Below are 16047 nucleotides of genomic sequence, written 5' to 3'. Positions count from 1 at the left end.
ACCCATCTCTCTCCTTAAACAACTGCGCCCACCCTTAGTCCGCCCTAGCAAAATAGTATTTTCAACCCCCAGCCGTAACACCACGCTATCCCCCATCTATCCGTACTCGCTTACTCCCGGCACCTCCGTCCTCGGCCAGAGCCTCAAATGCCGTTGGCCATAGCGCCCACGCTCTGCACGGTATCCAATCATGTCTCACCCTTATACGTCGGATCTCGCTTGTCGGATAGAACGTACTCGCTTATTCGTATGCGGTTGCATTTTGCGTATTCTAGGTCGGTGGATGGATGGGGGGATTAGTATGTATATAGGAGGGTGCTGCTGTGTTTATTTTTCGGGAAGTTCGTGTCTTGTATTCTGTACGATTTCCAGCCTCGAAATCCGTCGTTCCCGATTCCAAAACCTTCCACCTCGAAATCCGAAAATCTCGCTCATCAAAATGTCATCCACAAGCGAAGACCAATCCGACTGGAAACTCTACCGCTACACACCCTCCATCGCCGCAGCCGTAATCTTCCTGGTCCTATTTTCAATAACGACGATCTTCCACATCTATCAGATCGTGAAATCTAAATCATGGTATTTTACCGCGTTCGTAGTTGGTGGTGTTTGTAAGTCTTCTTCTCCATCTACTTTCTCGTTCAGCCGCCAAGATCACTGCTAACAAACTTCTCTTTCTTAGTCGAGATAATTGGTTACATATGTCGAATCATGGCACATAGCGATACGGAATCGATTCCGATTTACAGTATCCAAACGATCCTTATTCTCCTCGCGCCTGCGCTGTTCGCTGCGTCGATATATATGGTTCTTGGTCGACTGATCGTATCTCTGGGCGCGGAACACTTGTCTCCAATTCGAATTAAGTGGTTGACGAAGATCTTTGTTATTGGCGATGTTGTTGCGTTTCTGGGTCAAGCTGCTGGTACGTTGAACTTTCAATTGTTGGGGAGAAATGAATTCTGATATTATAACAGGTGGAGGAATCATGTCCAGTGGATCAGCCAGCGCATTACACACGGGAGAGGTTGTCACAGTCGCCGGTCTCGCCGTTCAACTCGTCTTCTTCAGCGTTTTCATAATCGTCTCCTTCGTATTCCATCGCCGCTTCAAGGCGTCTACGGAGGCTGCAGCAATGAGAGTTCCAGCGAAAGAAATGCTTCGTCATCGAAACTGGGAAACAGTGCTCTACGTCTTGTACGCAGCCAGCGCTTTGATCTTGATCCGTTCGGTGTTCCGTCTGATTGAGTTTGCGATGGGCAATGACGGAGTACTACTGTCGAATGAGGTTTACGCATACCTTTTCGATGCGACTTTGATGTTTGTTGCGATGGCGATTTTTAATGTTTTTCATCCATCGGTTGTTCTCGGAGGAAAGGTGGTCAGAGGCTCAGCTATAGGATTGAACTCAAGGGCGAGTGAAGTTTAGCGGATTGTATCATGAACATTGCTTGCTTTTATTGGTTTCCGGGCGTTCTGGCACATTAGGATATAGACTTTACTAGACTTAGCGATTTGTAAACATACTGTAATTTTGAGCTTTCTTACCGATTCATTCATAAACACAACCCAACCGCAGTCTTCGGCCATGTCAAAAGCTCATCAAATGCATTACCCATCGAAGATACACTGCTTTTGACAAGATACCTTCCCCAGCCCTTAAAGCACCAAAAGAAGTCGACTCGATGCAACAAGGCCCCGTAATATGCCAGTATTAAAATAGCAAGTGGTTGTCTTCCTTCCAGAAGAGTCAAATAATTTACAGGTACAGCGGCGGGCCACGTAAGCGCAACAAAGATTGGCGATTGCGAGTCTTCGTTCCGAGCGATGGCGTCTAGTAATGTGAACTGCTCGTGAAGCAATTGAATGGCTTCATGATATACGAGAGCGATCGTCGCGCATGGCTCGGCGTTGCAAGCGATGTATAGTCGAGAAAGCGCAATGAGATCATCCGTTGGGTTGTTCGCAGTGAGAGGGTTTTCGCCAGTCAGTACTCCAGGATGCAAAAGGCGATCCAGACCTTTGAAGAGGGTCGATTGTCCAAAATTCTCCATCAGTGTCACCGTACCTCGTACGAAGCGGGCGCACGTCAGAAAATCATCTATACCAGCCAGCTCTGCCATCTGGAATCTTCCCTCTACTCTCACGCGAGCGAACGAGCTTATGGAAAGGAAGCAGGAAGATAGCCACACGGATTGACGAGTTGCAGCCTCGAGATCCGCGGACTTGACGAGAGGACGGAATTGTGCAAGAGCAGCCTGTTGATGTTTGATAGACTCAATTTTGAGTTGTGGAGCTGTCCGCTCGTCTGTGAGTGCGAGATGTAAACACGACAGCGCCAGAATCTCACGCAGGAGGAATTCATGCTCGAAGGCAATCTGAACTACCGATGTCTGCCATACTTTCTGTTGGACCAGAATCGTACTTAGTGTCTGGTATACAGCGGTGGAATAATGAAAGATCAGCTTTCCGCCGTCGGCGTAGCTATTTTCCTGTGGTGACTGAAGTATACTGTGACTCCGTGGTAATAATTTCCAATTCTAGTGACATTTTGGGGTTGTCCATTGGGTGGTGTGTCCTGAGCGGATTGTGTAGCTGATAATGTTAAATATGAACATTCCAGTCCTCGATCGTAGCAGTTGGAGCACGTCGGATGAACCTCATCACACTGTAATCCATTAAATCGGTGTCAGTCAAAACACAGCGTATACTTTCATTGCATCTAGTGTTGAGGAGGTAGACATACCTTGACTCGTCGCTGTTTACAAAATTTACATCCTCGTCTTGACTTCCTGTGAGGCCGTCTTGGAACAACGGCGGGAGGCGGGGTCATGATAGCAATGACACATGGAGTATAAAAAATATGGAAACTTGTGTAGAGTGGAAGACCGAAGTCTATGGAGAAATGCTGTAATGCACCTCGCCTGTGCTAGTGTGAACAGCCTTCGCGCTAGTAAGATGCAAGGATTAGCCCAGGGGTTATGGTCCTACTAAAGTCTGTTGACTTCAACGTACCTGAACCCCGAGACCGAGGCGCAGTAGATATAAGTGGTACTAGTCTGATATGGTGTCTCCTTATCGATATTTGATTCCCGGTCTTCTGCTGCTATCGCACATTATAGGCGGCACGCGACAAAAGTCTGATGATCGAAGAAAAGATCGCTTGTTCATTTAGAACCGCTATTAGGACTACCCTCACCCACCCGGTGTCCGGAGTCATTCATAAACTCATCAACAAGCCCAAGTATAATCCTATTTCCAAACGCCATGCCATGCCATAAATCTACAGTAAATTCCAGCGATCACGATTCCTTTCCGGGGCTTACCGTGACCCCACCTAGTATCAGGCTTTCCAGCTCCCAAGGACTCAACGTACTCCTCCTCCTGTTGGCCCGACCGCCTTGTGTACGTCCGGTGGCTTTGCGTTTTCTGTTCTGGCCTGCATCAGATTTTACAGGCTCAGCATCTTCATCGTCCACCAGCTCGTTCGTTCTCGGGGGAGGAGGCATAAGTTTTGTAGCATCAACATTAACTACAGCAGCATTCACTCGACTTAGCTTAGCAGCCTTAATCTTTGCTCGTACTCGAGCAGCATCCGCCTCTCTTTCCGTCGCTGCAAGCTTCGCTGCGATGCTTGCCATGGTTAATGGACTCTGCTGTGGAAGATTGTCCCTGGGTCTGGGTAGTTTACTGGACGGAGTCTGTTGAAGTTTGGGTGCAGCAGCCGGACGTGAGGATTTTGGAGTTGGGTTGGAGATTTTCCGGGGTGATCGCTGTGAAACTTTTGACGTCTTGAGGAGGGAAATCTCGTCAAGTGATAAGTCTGGATTCTCCTGATTCTTTGGTGTCTGCGATCGGGCTTTAGGAGTCGACTTCGGCCTGGCTGGTGTACCAGCTTCGAGTTGGAGTAATTCGTAAGTATTCTCTTCCATGATCGTGGAGAAGCCATCCCTTTGCGGCGAGGGACTGCCTTGATTTCCTTTCGTATTCGTTTCTCGCAATGGCGAGAGTTGGGGAGGTGGTCCCGGAGAGAGCGATGAAGCTGTAGCAAAAGTCTTGTCCTCTTGTTCTTCGACTTCAGAGGGTTCACTTGGCTGCTCTTCGGATGCTTCATCAAGTGGCTCATCCTCGAACATGCTTGATTCCGACAGTTCTGAATCATCTTCATCGAATTCCGGTTCTTGAAATTCGTTCTGGCCAGGTACTCCAGAATCGTCCATTGCATCGATATCGGCCTGAGTGTCACCCTCGCCTTCTTCCATAAGCGTAGAAAGCTGGTAGGCGTTTTCCACGGCCTCCTCCTTCGTTTTCAAGGGACTAAGCGAAAGTCCCATCTTCAGCTCTTCTAAATTGACGGTTTGACCACTCCTCGACATCCGTTTGCGCCAACCATCCATCATTTGGACGGCTTCTCGCCAACGTGACTCCATCTTCTCCCATCCATCACGTAAGCGGGCGATTTCTTCTTCTCGGACTTCCACTTCTTCCAGCGGCACGAAAGACGGATTCGTGAGAATATGCCGTAAATGCTCGATTACGTATTCCATATCTCCAGCAAGTGCTTCATATCCAGTTTCCATTTGTACAACCATACCAAGGTCTCTTGTATTGTCCTTCTCGCAGCCACTTAAAGTCCTTAAAGTGTCAACAGTCCGCCTCAGCAAGCCTCCCATGTTTTCATTGTCTTCGCTCAAGCCTCTTGCCAGTTCAGTCAAGAACTCATTTGTCTCCGTTCGTAAATCATAACCAGTGTCATTAATGCTCGTGGTTTCTCCTCCCTTTGTCTCGCCTCCAACTCCAGCAACCACATTGACAGTTATCACGCCGACCGCTTTGCCGCTGCCTCTGGCTCTACCTCCTTCCCCGACATGTTTCTTTAAGCCTTCAATAACACGTTCTCGTTTCCGGACTTCGTTTGCGCAAGAATTCCTTGTCTGATTTACAAGAATCTTCATCCGCGCCATTTCTTCACGTAGTCCCTTGGCCGTCTGCTCCGCGCTCCGGATCTGTTGCTTTAATGCGCGATCGTTTGCCTCGGCCAGCCCGACTTTGCGCTGAGCTTCCACATATTTCGTATTGACGCGTTCTAAATCCGTTGTCTGTCGGAGGGAGTCGGCCTGAATGGTGCGTATTGTCTGGGAAAGGTTCTCGCGCTGTGTTGCGTCGCGCTACGTTGTTTGTTAGTAAATGGTAGTATATACATACGGCAGTACGAAACATACATCTCGTCGCAAGATTAGGTCATTTATAACACTCATAACTTTTCCCATAGTCCCTTCGAGTCCTCCCTCTCCTTTCTCTGGGCGTGCAAACTCAATCGACTGCCCATTTCGAAGTAGTCCCCGGGAAAGCAGTTGGTTATTGATGTATAAGGACGCGGTGCGCAGGTTGTCAGACTCCATTATATGATATTAATGGTAAAAGAGCGCCTGAGACCTAGCAATATTGGCATATGGCTACGGGAAATAGTGAGCGAGTGGAAAGTCGGCGACGGCGGTGGTATGACGAGTTTGTTTTCTCAATCTTTCTGGTGGAGCGGCGGTTGCAAAGTAAACAAAGTTACAACGTTCATGGTCCAAGCGCCATCGCGATATCAGCATCAGATATGTATCACGTGTTGGCTTTCTTACTGGAACATTTTTGTCAATATCCAACAAGACCTGGATACGCTTCATAGGATTTATTGTAGATTATTGTGTGATGAGTAGATTTTTAAATTCTTTTTATTGTGCGCTTATTTTATGTAGAGTTGATGAACTCTTATCAGGCAAACCCAACCCAAACGCCAGTTGCTATGTGCCCAACCAACAAATGAAATGAAATGTACAGTTCTAATCCATCCCAAATATGTACACCAGTCTATCTGATAACTTTTAATTGCCAATGAAATGTTCATAGCTTTCCATCCAGTAATTTCTCTCCCAGTAATGGCCACCCAAGAACAATTGCAAAGCCGGGAAAGTATCTATGCCAATTAGTGTGTGCCAATATAAGTCGTAGGGTTTAAGTAACTTACATCATGGCATTCCCACCAATCTTTCTGAACTGTTTACCCCAATCTGCAGGTGCAGATTGCTGAGAGACCGGGTATCGTTCAAATGGATGAGGCTCGAAATGCTTGATTGCATCTCTCGCACGTTGGTATGCTGAGATCCCGCGACGTTGTGTGATAGTGCGGACAGCAGGAGTACATCTTGAGAAAATTCGGGAATTCATGATGAGGTTTGAGAAGAGAGTAGCTTATTGTTATACAACTCTGAGTGGAAGAATAGATTGTTGAGTAGAGATTTTCTGCGAAACTGTCGAGTGGAGATTTTGTGTTGAGATTGAGTGAAGTGCTTGATTGTGTTTGATGCTGATGACAATAATACAAAGGACAAGAAAATAGTATATATACTCTGTGGTGTACGTAGGAAACGACCCGACAAACCTTTTCGCATCTGACATTCCCTTCAATAATCCTGCTGAGCCGACATCTTCCAAATGCAGTAACAGCATGCTCTGATACCAACCCTCAATCGTACGAACACTCGTTCGTGATCAGGAGACGTCGGCTGGCAGCTACCAGTAAGAAGCGATACATAGGAACAGGTAAGCAATGCATAGAAGCTTGTAGTAATAAACACGCGATTCGAAAGAACAGGAGGCAGCGCGCGTGAATAACGCGGGATGGGAGGTTGCTGAGCCTCAGAAGTTGTTGATGGTGGTACGATGAAGGGAGTGTATGGGGTGATACGGATGACGACGTGGGGAGAACCGCGACCTGAGGACGAAGTCGGGGGGTTCCGATGAGACGCAACTCACTTGAGAATCTCATGATTTCGATTTTGACAGTCATGTTGGATTCTTACATGTTCTTAACTCACGTAAGCCTGTATAGCAATCCGAAAGTTATCGATTCTGGTGCTTTGAAGTGTTGTGAAGAAATGGGATGCAAAATTGTCCGTTCGTTCGTCTTCTTCCGCATCAACGTTATTCCGCCCTTCCGACCAGTCGTATGTCTTGGCTTTCCTCCTCGAACGCTTTCTTCACAAATTCCAAAATATCGAACATGAAACACCTTGTTCGATATTTGTTCTCTGCTCCTCCCAAGCGGTAGATTCTAGATTCTGGGCCCATAACAAACCAACTGTTCATCATCAGGACCGATCTCCAAACCACCATAATCCGGAAAATCCTTGTCACCAGGCACGACTACTCGACCATCCTATCCTTCATGCGTCGTGCGCCCTCTTCAATTTGAGGAACCCAGTACCCTAATAACTTCTGGCCAGCTTCCATCTCTGGACCTTTCTGTACCTTATACTCCTTCTTCTTCGGCTTGATATAGGATGTTTTCGGAATCTCTTTGCCTTTCTTACAGAGGCTACCGTTGTGATAGGACAAGAATACCGAATCTTCTCCTGGAGGCTGATATTTTAACTTGATGCCGTCTTTGAAGAGGGGAGAGGTCTGGTTGGAAGGTCTCGTCGCTTTCTTCGAATGGGGGCTGGTCTTTGGACTTTCTGGTTTTCGTGGACAGGCTGGTCCGGCTGGATCTCCTCCTAGTTTGAAAGTCTTCGAGTTGATGCCTACGTACCTCGAATCAGACTTAGGACTGGTATCAAGTATCTGGGAGTCTGGAGGCTCATTGCATTTGGATTCGTCGAAGTCGGCAGCCAAATCTGAGCCTATTGACGCCATGTCGACCTCATCCTTAGTGCTAGATGTGTTCTCCCCCAACATCACTCCCCTTGGGATATGGCGAGGTTCTTCTGCCATTATCTCATCTGCCGCCATCTTAATGTGTTGTGCCGACTTGCTTGTAAGTTCAGGAAGGCTACTTGAGAATTAATAAATTGGTGTCTGGAATATTTAGGGATCTCGAAATTTAAGATGTTGTCACCTCGTGAATTTCCAAAATCAACAAGTCATGTTTTGACTGACTTCAATTCACGGAAGGGAACAATATTTTTGCCACATTATTTGGTATTTTTTTCTCCAACGGAATAACAGCATATTTGTTTAAGTCTGTGCATTTTAGCAACGTACATATCAGAGAAGTCTCAATTTGAGACTAACAGGTCATGTCGACAAACGCTAAGTTGTTTGCTACATTCAATTTCCCCCAGACTAGAACCAAATTCTCACCACACTCAAGCTAACTTAATAATCTCCCTCAACGCCTTAACATAATCCTTAACAGGCTGCGCACCTGTAACAGTAACATCTTTCCTCGCCCCCTCAACAACCACAACCGGCACAGCATCAACACCATTCCCCTTCTGCTCCATAATCGACTCCTTCACCTCATCCAACCCTACATCCTCATCACCAACCACCCTCTCCGCCTCTCCCTCCTCAATCCCCGCTTCCTTACACGCCGCCATCAACGTCTCTCTCGCACTCGGACTTCTCGCCTCCTCAAAGTACATCCTATACAACGCAACCACCAATTTATCCGCCACTGCCTCCCCCTTCTTCGTCTGGAAATACTGCAACACCCGATGCGCAGGCAGCGTATTCGCTATTGTCCCGCCGAAATCAAAATCAATCCCCGCGTCGTTGCCGTGCTGCGTCATGATCATCATGTAGGACGTCCATTTCTCGTCGGTGTCGCCGTAGCGGGAGGCGCGGTACCAGTCGCGTTTGGAGCGGCCTTCGGTGGGGGCGTCTGGGTAGAGGAGGTAGGGGAGGTAGGTTATTGTGAAGGTTACTTTGCCGCTATGGTCTGTGACTGGAGATGTGTGCGGTGCGTGGAGGGATTTCATTTCTGAGGGGTCCAGGGAGGAGAGGTTTGATAGGGTTGTGTTGGCTGCTTCGGGGTCTTGTTGGATCATTCGGAGAGCTAATGGTTTTGTTAGTTTCTGTGAGTGGTCCATGTATGTGGTGGATAAGTTTGAGTTGGTAAGTTCAATAAAACTTCATGCTTCCGACTTCCGACTTTTGTAAGGCTCATTGTGCCGTGAGGAAGCTTTTTCAAGGATTATTGAACTGAAAACCGTTCTTACCAGCATCAAGCCTAGTTCAACAACCTGTTAGCCAGCTAACTACAAAAGTTCTCGGGACAGCTTACCTTCGCTTGGCCAAGTATGTCCTACATAAAATTGTTAGCTAAGAAATATGTCTACCCCAAGCAACTCATATTGAGACTTTGATTGAACTTGAATAATATGAGAAGGAATGAACTGACTTACCAAGGACAAATCGTATCCAGAGTGAAATTTATCTTGGACTCATACATGACGGCTAGAGGTTCGAGGCACTGATGCAATTTGAAACCCAAAGTCTCTTATTTCTCCAAACGTATGATATGGACTCTCGCGAAAACGTCCAAATTATCTGAGTAATTCAAGGGACACTTAAGATATGATTTAAATTCAATATGTCCTTGTAGTCTCCATTACCCCGCGTGCGGCAACTTCTCGGCATATGGTCCCGGTCTGAGCCGGGCCGATCCTGCTTTTATCATCCGAATCATATGATTCCGCTTCTTCTTTCTTACAACTATTTTCATCAACAACTGCATTTGTTTCAACTTTCATTCCATCGGATTTTGTTTCAAGTGATCACCTGTTCATTAGCACGCACAAAATCACGTTTATTAGATGTTAGAAGCTGCTATGTTTTCATCACCATAAATCGCATCTTTCACATGTTTCATTAGACTTATCGGTTTTTTAGCGGGTTAAAAAGCAATATGAGCTTCAACCTGTATTGTTTATGTATCGGGGACGCGCAATTTTGGCAGGACGATTGAGTCGTCGCCTTGGTACGTTTGCATCAGTTACCAGAGGTCTCCGCCTCGGCACGCTTCCAGGAGGTGGCCGAATATCTCGTGCAAAATTCGGTAAGCTCCCGACAGTTGACTGGAGGTCTGAGACGGTTGTACGTGCTGGGACGCTCCCAACACTCGATTCGAGGTCTGAGATGGTTGTTCGGCCTGGTACACTTCCAGCGCTTGACTCAGCATCGTCTGGAAACGGCCCACGTATGCGAGAACTCGCAATCGTCGCCTGGATGTTTCCTGGAAATGGTTTTCGTCTCGGTGTACTTCCAATGGTCGACTGAATGTCAGCTGGCACTCGCACGGGTGCTGGTAAACTTTCAATGGTTGACTGGCTGTCCTCTGGAAACGCCACAGGTATCGAAGGGCTTCTCTCCACTGGCGAGGTGTCTGCTGGAAGCGCTCCTGTCATGAAAGCACCTTCGAAGGGTCTAGCAGGATAGAGCTCTCTAATCTCAGGTGTCGTTATCCTTGAAGGAGGAGAAAGTGGTTGTGGAGGACCAATGATAGTCTGGCCCGAGTTCCAGCTGTGAGGAACAGTGTATATCAAGCTGGGTGGAGAAGTATGACCCGACCTATGTGAAGCTTGACGCATCTCGTGAGTAAAAGTCTTACCTTTTGCAGTCTCCTCTTGCTCTCGAAGCTCACATTCAGCGCAAGCCGCATTCTCTGTCTTTTGTTTATCCCAAAGAGCACATCTGACGCAGACTTCCCAATAATAAAGTCCGCATCTGCATTGCTTGTGGCGCCCGATATCGTGGGGAAATTCCAACCTGTCATCGGGCTCGAGGCGGCGCAGATGTGATTTCCCTTTCATACCAATTGGACTGTCAGTACAGTTAACACAATTGAGGATGATACAGTACTCTCTACCATCTGGGGCGATTTCAAGGACCGCTCCACACGCATCGCATTCATTGCCATAACGCCATACACGGATAGTTTTCCTCGGATGTCGGAGGAAGGATTTGGTGAGAGTCAAGGAACGGAAGATATTGAAAGCTGAGCGGGGCATTTGAACGTAATTTATTGTACAACATATACAGGATTTTCAGCAGATGCATACCACCTACCTTGGTCAAATCTGCAGGCAAACCAGAGATTATGCGTTGAGTATTGTGCTGTTCTAGGATTTTGGTAAGTGCAGTTGGTGTAGCATTGTTATCAAGATTCTTTGTCTGAGGAAAAACCTCTTTGTCGCCTCTTTCAGCTAGAGTGTTGAGAGACAAAGGAAAGGAAAGTCAACATGGCAGACGAAGAGTCTCGGTTACAAAGTAGAGCCGCTCCATCTTAGAGGTAATGTGGACGTAGAAATCCTATTAGGCATTGTTGTCAACGGTATGTGAAGTCGGTCAAAATGACTCTTTTACTAATCCCTTACAGATCTAAGCACCCCGCTCTCATTTACACATTGTCTCTTTCAACTGGACATACCTCGCGGCCAGAAGTGTTCGATCCGGCGCAGCTATTGACTTATGGTAACTACAATACAAATTCACTCCTGCCTACTGAATATTGTTACCAAACCTTGATAACCTCATATGTTTGTACAATAAACAGGTTCAAGCTCGCTTTCCACTCATCCAAGTTTCGTGGCCTAATGAATGGTATCATTGAACTCCGCAGCTTATAGTAGTGAGACGGGAAGGCACGTTGGGCAAAGGTGTCCCCATTCGCCGCCCACCTCAGAAAGAACGAACTTCATTTCATGAAACATGGAAGAACACCCGTTTTTCCACAGAAGCTAGCTCGACAAATATCTTTTTGGAGAAGAAGAATAGCTTTCTTGGATATCTTCAGTTTCAACGCGCTCGTTTCTTTTCTTTTTTTCCTGGATAACTTACAAGAATTTATAGTCTTAGAGACCTACCTCACTCTTCCGCAACGTCATTCTCAGATATGGATCCGGATCCGCATCCGTCAGTCCTAGGTGCAGATGAGCAGCCCTCCACAACTACAAGTAACATACTACAAACACCGAATTTACCACAGCATATCTCCACTCCAAAAGGCGCACAAGTAGCTCCAGGTACTACTCGTCCACAACAAAGACGTCGGAGACCTGGCAGTCAGATTGACAGGTCCAAATACATCTGCGTGTGGAAAGAATGCGATAAAGGATATGGAACGCTCGGCAATTTGAACGCGCATATCACCAAGAAGAACCATGGAGAGAAGCGTACAAGGCAGGAGATTGAACTCGCTTATAACTCACTAAGCTCACATCCGCAGCCTTGCAGTGAGGATGACAGCCCTGAATACATGTGCGAGTGGAATGATTGCGGAAAAAAGTTTTATACGAACCAAGGTTTAAAGATTCATGTCGGCATGAACCGCCATAGACCGAAGGATATATGGTCGGAGCTTGAAGAGAGCGAATCGACTTTTTCAAATGTTCGCGGTCAGGTTGGCGGGTCCAGACACATCTGCGAGTGGGATGGTTGCGGTAAAGAGTTTGATACGAGCCATGGTTTAAAGACTCATGTCGGCAGGAAACGCCATGGACCGAAGTGTATATGGTCGGAGCTTGAAGAGAGCGGATCGGAACTTGCGACGAGCAGCAGCAGTGCTTTTATAAAAGATCAACCAAGTCTCGACGACACCACCGGGGCGATCGAAGGCAAGGATCTCACACCTCTTATACCAGAACCGCCACTTTTTTCTACAAACCCACAACAGTCGAACACTGGTCTGGCACCTCCTCAACACCATAATGTCGACTCTCGTAATCAATTCAACGGTTTTGGGACGAGCGCGTTGAATTACCTTTCACAACTAAGCGCAAACGACTTAGGAGCGAGTGGTGACGATGCTGGGCAGGCTAATTCGAACTACCTCAATGGGCCATATCGTGGACTATACGATCACCCTGCAAATTGCAGACCAGCATTTTACGGTCCAATTCCCACAAATTCGACGCCGGATGCCGCACCAGTGGCCTGGGTTGATTCCCAAGTTCCTGAAGGAGCAGCCTTTTCGTACAACCAGGATACATGGGCTTGGCAAATGCCAGCAGCAGACGTTGAAGCTGGTGGATCGAGTAACTTGGCGTCCCTCGGTGGACCTGTATGGAACGATTTGGACCCTGCCTCTACACCTCAGTTAAAACACCCAACAGATAGTGGGATTGTCGGACATCAACCTCAATACTGGTACCCAAACAATGCCCCAGGAATGGATGACGGCCATTGGCAGCAGCACCCCACCATGCCCAAACCGCAAACGTCCTACAACGAACAACAGTCCATGGGATTCCACCAGCAGGTACAACAGGCAGGCCCCAGTGTTGCCCACCTCAACCCAAGTGATCAAGAGCTCTTCAGAAATCCACGCATTTACATAGCACAATACGAGTCTGGTGGTCAATCTCACCGCGACTCGGAACAAACCTCGGGTTTCGCATCTGCGCCTACGAATTACAATCCTGGCTTCTGAATTTTAATATTATTTTGTGATCTATTTGTTATTGAGGGGGCGGGGAGTTGGCATGGATACAGTCCTGGCCCATACTCTTCTGAGCTGGGCCAGTATGTTGCAAGGGGAGGTGAGTGGCAGAAGTGGCGTTGGCGGGAGTTGTTTGGAATATTGGGATGGATGAGTGAAGATTGGAAAGTCAAAGACTGATTGTTCAAAAGCTTGTTTATTACTTTTTGTTTAATTAGAGCGTATAGATTCTCGATCCAATACAATTTTCCCACACTCCAAGCCACCTTTATTCATCTCGTGAAATACTTTGTCACGCATTACTGAAAATGTGTAAAGTATTATATGTTTGTAAAATCTACTATTGAAATATGGGATTTAAATTAAGTATATTTTCTCAGATGGGGCGCTGTCAAGATGAATGTAGTTCTCTTAGTTTATATTTTGATTCTGAATTTGAAAGATTTAGAGAAAGTAGAGGTTTTGTATTGTTTAGCAGGCAGTTTGAGCGATGAGCGGTTTAATGTGTTATTGGGTGGTAATGTGTAGAATTGACATTTTAAGTAGAAGTATTCGATATAAATTGAGGTCAGTTAAGTGGGTCTAAATTAAAATATGTTTCGGTAGGTATTCTGATTAGATACACAGAATTTAAGAATATCTGAACATGGCACTTGGACTTTGCGTGAGTTAGAAGTAATTTAGCTACTCTGATTTGAATCCTAAGTATTACATAACTTGTGTAGCGGGAACTCTGAAGAACTAACGTTTTTGTTAACAGTTCTGAAGTTGGGAATATTTGAAAAACATTTGGTAGTATTCCTCTTCGAGATTAGATAAGGGTTTCTTCTTTCCAAGTACTCTTTCTAATAATCATTATGGTCTCGAATAAGACTTTTCTGTGCTCACCAGTTAATCTTTTGGCATGATGCTGTGCACTGTTCTCTATTAGTAATGTGCAGATTGCAAAGTAACTTCGGCCTTTAAATGTAATGTTAAAAGTACGCAACGACGACAACAACAGTGTCTTCTAACTACACTAGAGGTTTTAAAACCGGTGTTATGCTCTTAAAGGGTTACCTAATGATGTCACGACTATAAACGCGACTACGTCTGAGCTATCTTTAGCTGGTAGAGGGATGGTTTATGTTACGTAGTACACACACATTATTCAAATTGCAAATTTTCATAGCAATAGTAGACATAACAGCGAAATCATCTCTCGTTGGCAAGTAGAGCACTACAGCTTCTTGTTTTGAACTATATAACAAAAAGCTTATCGGAGAGTGGATCCTTCCAACCGCCATTTTCCATACTCGATAACTCGGAAATACATCTAATGAGCTTCCCAATAAATTCAGAATACAAGAGACCGAGACAAATTCCAGAAGTGAATAAGATAGCAGCAAATTTGATATGCTTATTAAGCTTAATAAAATTGGTTCGCCAAATGATTAACATAAAAACAATGATAGCCCCAAATACATATATGTAAGTTGCGCCAAACAAAAAGCGAATCTCGCAGAGATGTGAAAAGCAACTCCTAGACCCCAAAATGCAAGAAAGAGCGATTAGAACTTGCATAATAATGGTAGCGCGGTGGGAGTATTCCGAATCCGTGGATTCAGGGTAGCTTCCGAGGGAGACAGGACGGTTCGTGATCTTCCACTCTAATCTCGAAACGAGGATCAAAAGTGCTACGACACCAGATAAAGCACTGCAAAATGCCGCAATTCCATTGAGGGTGTCGATCATAATCCCCTCGCTCCAATTTTCATTCTTTTTCACGAGATGCAATCGGCGTATGTATAGAAACACGGTCCCAACCGCTTGCGCAACAGCCATGCTGCAGATGACCATTCTTCCGAACCATTTCCATGAAATTGCATGCGTGGAACTCTGGACTGAAACATGCCCGAGGTTAAACAACGTAGGTTTATTATTACCATCATCCCAGAAGCCATCATACTCTCTTTCAATATACACCCCAAACATTCCTTGCACATAGAAGCCCAAGCCTGTCTTTGCGATTCTGCCTCTGCCTCTGCCGTGGACGAAAGCGTAGTGAATTGCAGAGCAGAACCCTTGGATTAACTGGCCGATGATGATCGTTGGGTAGATGAAAAACAAGATCACGTAGAGAACGTGCTGGTTCTTGGGTAGATTGAGCAGGCTGCAAAGATTTCCGTAGCTTGCGAGTGCAAATATCTGTGTCGTGATTGTTCGTAGAGCAAGTTCGGTCACAGATCGGGTTTCGGGGTCTGTTGTGGACATTTTGGTAACGAGAGAAACTCGAGAAACTTTGAGAATTAATGAAATTCCAACACTAAACGAGTGAGTTCCATTCAAAGAAACTTCATGATGGCTTTAAGGCTGGTACTGGTCGTCGGGGCTGACCTGCAAGGCAGAGCTGTGGTGGCTGTGTTGCATATTTAAGCGAGGGCATAATACATGGCTTGATTTGGTGTGTTTACATATCAAGGTGACTACCTCTTAAACGAGCGGAAGTAAGAAAGATTGGAGTTGAAAACTGTGGAAGCAGAGTGGAATGTGGAACTTGGACTTATTCTCCAAACTGGCTGACATATACTTCTGTAGCAAAACCTTTTCTCCACGACAAGCACCAGCAGCTGAGTCATAAGATTCCAACAATTTATCTAAATTTAACAGAGGCATGAATTCTACCTTTCATTTCACCATCCTTACCAAACTTTCAATCCTCAACCCTTACGAAACCCTCCTTATCCAACCGCCCTACCGCCATACCTCACTTACAAAATCCATGCTCTTGCGCAACGTTCACAATACCTAAACATTTCATACACGGACAGAACTAAAATCATCGTTAGCACCTACAA

General features: G+C 46.0%; 7 protein-coding genes across 7 annotated transcripts; 2 read left to right on the top strand and 5 right to left on the bottom strand.

Annotated features, from left to right (window-relative positions):
- Positions 1–439: 439 nt before the first annotated feature.
- GLAREA_10407 (uncharacterized protein) lies at positions 440–1429 on the top strand (the record flags this gene model as incomplete). The annotated part of the gene is made up of 3 exons (XM_008080457.1): positions 440–611; positions 683–925; positions 978–1429. The coding sequence occupies 3 exons, from the start codon at positions 440–442 to the stop codon at positions 1427–1429; spliced, it is 867 nt and encodes a 288-aa protein (XP_008078648.1).
- A 127-nt stretch (positions 1430–1556) lies between these two features.
- On the bottom strand, positions 1557–5402 carry GLAREA_10406 (uncharacterized protein; the record flags this gene model as incomplete). Its single annotated transcript, XM_008080456.1, has 3 exons — positions 1557–2432; positions 3327–5168; positions 5223–5402. The coding sequence occupies 3 exons, from the start codon at positions 5400–5402 to the stop codon at positions 1557–1559; spliced, it is 2898 nt and encodes a 965-aa protein (XP_008078647.1).
- Positions 5403–5892: 490 nt separating this feature from the next.
- On the bottom strand, positions 5893–6216 carry GLAREA_10405 (uncharacterized protein; the record flags this gene model as incomplete). The annotated part of the gene is made up of 2 exons (XM_008080455.1): positions 5893–5965; positions 6017–6216. The coding sequence occupies 2 exons, from the start codon at positions 6214–6216 to the stop codon at positions 5893–5895; spliced, it is 273 nt and encodes a 90-aa protein (XP_008078646.1).
- Positions 6217–7194: 978 nt separating this feature from the next.
- On the bottom strand, positions 7195–9223 carry GLAREA_10404 (Thioredoxin-like protein; the record flags this gene model as incomplete). The annotated part of the gene is made up of 5 exons (XM_008080454.1): positions 7195–7819; positions 8146–8827; positions 8991–9001; positions 9056–9076; positions 9177–9223. 5 exons carry the CDS (start codon positions 9221–9223, stop codon positions 7195–7197), a joined length of 1386 nt encoding a protein of 461 aa, XP_008078645.1.
- A 463-nt stretch (positions 9224–9686) lies between these two features.
- On the bottom strand, positions 9687–10781 carry GLAREA_10403 (uncharacterized protein; the record flags this gene model as incomplete). Its single annotated transcript, XM_008080453.1, has 1 exon — positions 9687–10781. The coding sequence occupies one exon, from the start codon at positions 10779–10781 to the stop codon at positions 9687–9689; it is 1095 nt and encodes a 364-aa protein (XP_008078644.1).
- Positions 10782–11665: 884 nt separating this feature from the next.
- On the top strand, positions 11666–13201 carry GLAREA_10402 (C2H2 and C2HC zinc finger; the record flags this gene model as incomplete). The annotated part of the gene is made up of 1 exon (XM_008080452.1): positions 11666–13201. One exon carries the CDS (start codon positions 11666–11668, stop codon positions 13199–13201), a length of 1536 nt encoding a protein of 511 aa, XP_008078643.1.
- Positions 13202–14449: 1248 nt separating this feature from the next.
- GLAREA_10401 (uncharacterized protein) lies at positions 14450–15463 on the bottom strand (the record flags this gene model as incomplete). The annotated part of the gene is made up of 1 exon (XM_008080451.1): positions 14450–15463. One exon carries the CDS (start codon positions 15461–15463, stop codon positions 14450–14452), a length of 1014 nt encoding a protein of 337 aa, XP_008078642.1.
- Between the last annotated feature and the right edge of the window lie 584 nt (positions 15464–16047).

The sequence above is a fragment of the Glarea lozoyensis genome, assembly GCF_000409485.1.
Source record: "Glarea lozoyensis ATCC 20868 chromosome Unknown GLAREA13, whole genome shotgun sequence".
Classification (NCBI taxonomy): Eukaryota; Fungi; Ascomycota; class Leotiomycetes; order Helotiales; family Helotiaceae; genus Glarea; species Glarea lozoyensis.
Note: the sequence above shows the minus strand (reverse complement) of the source record. Positions and strands in the feature narration are given on the sequence as shown.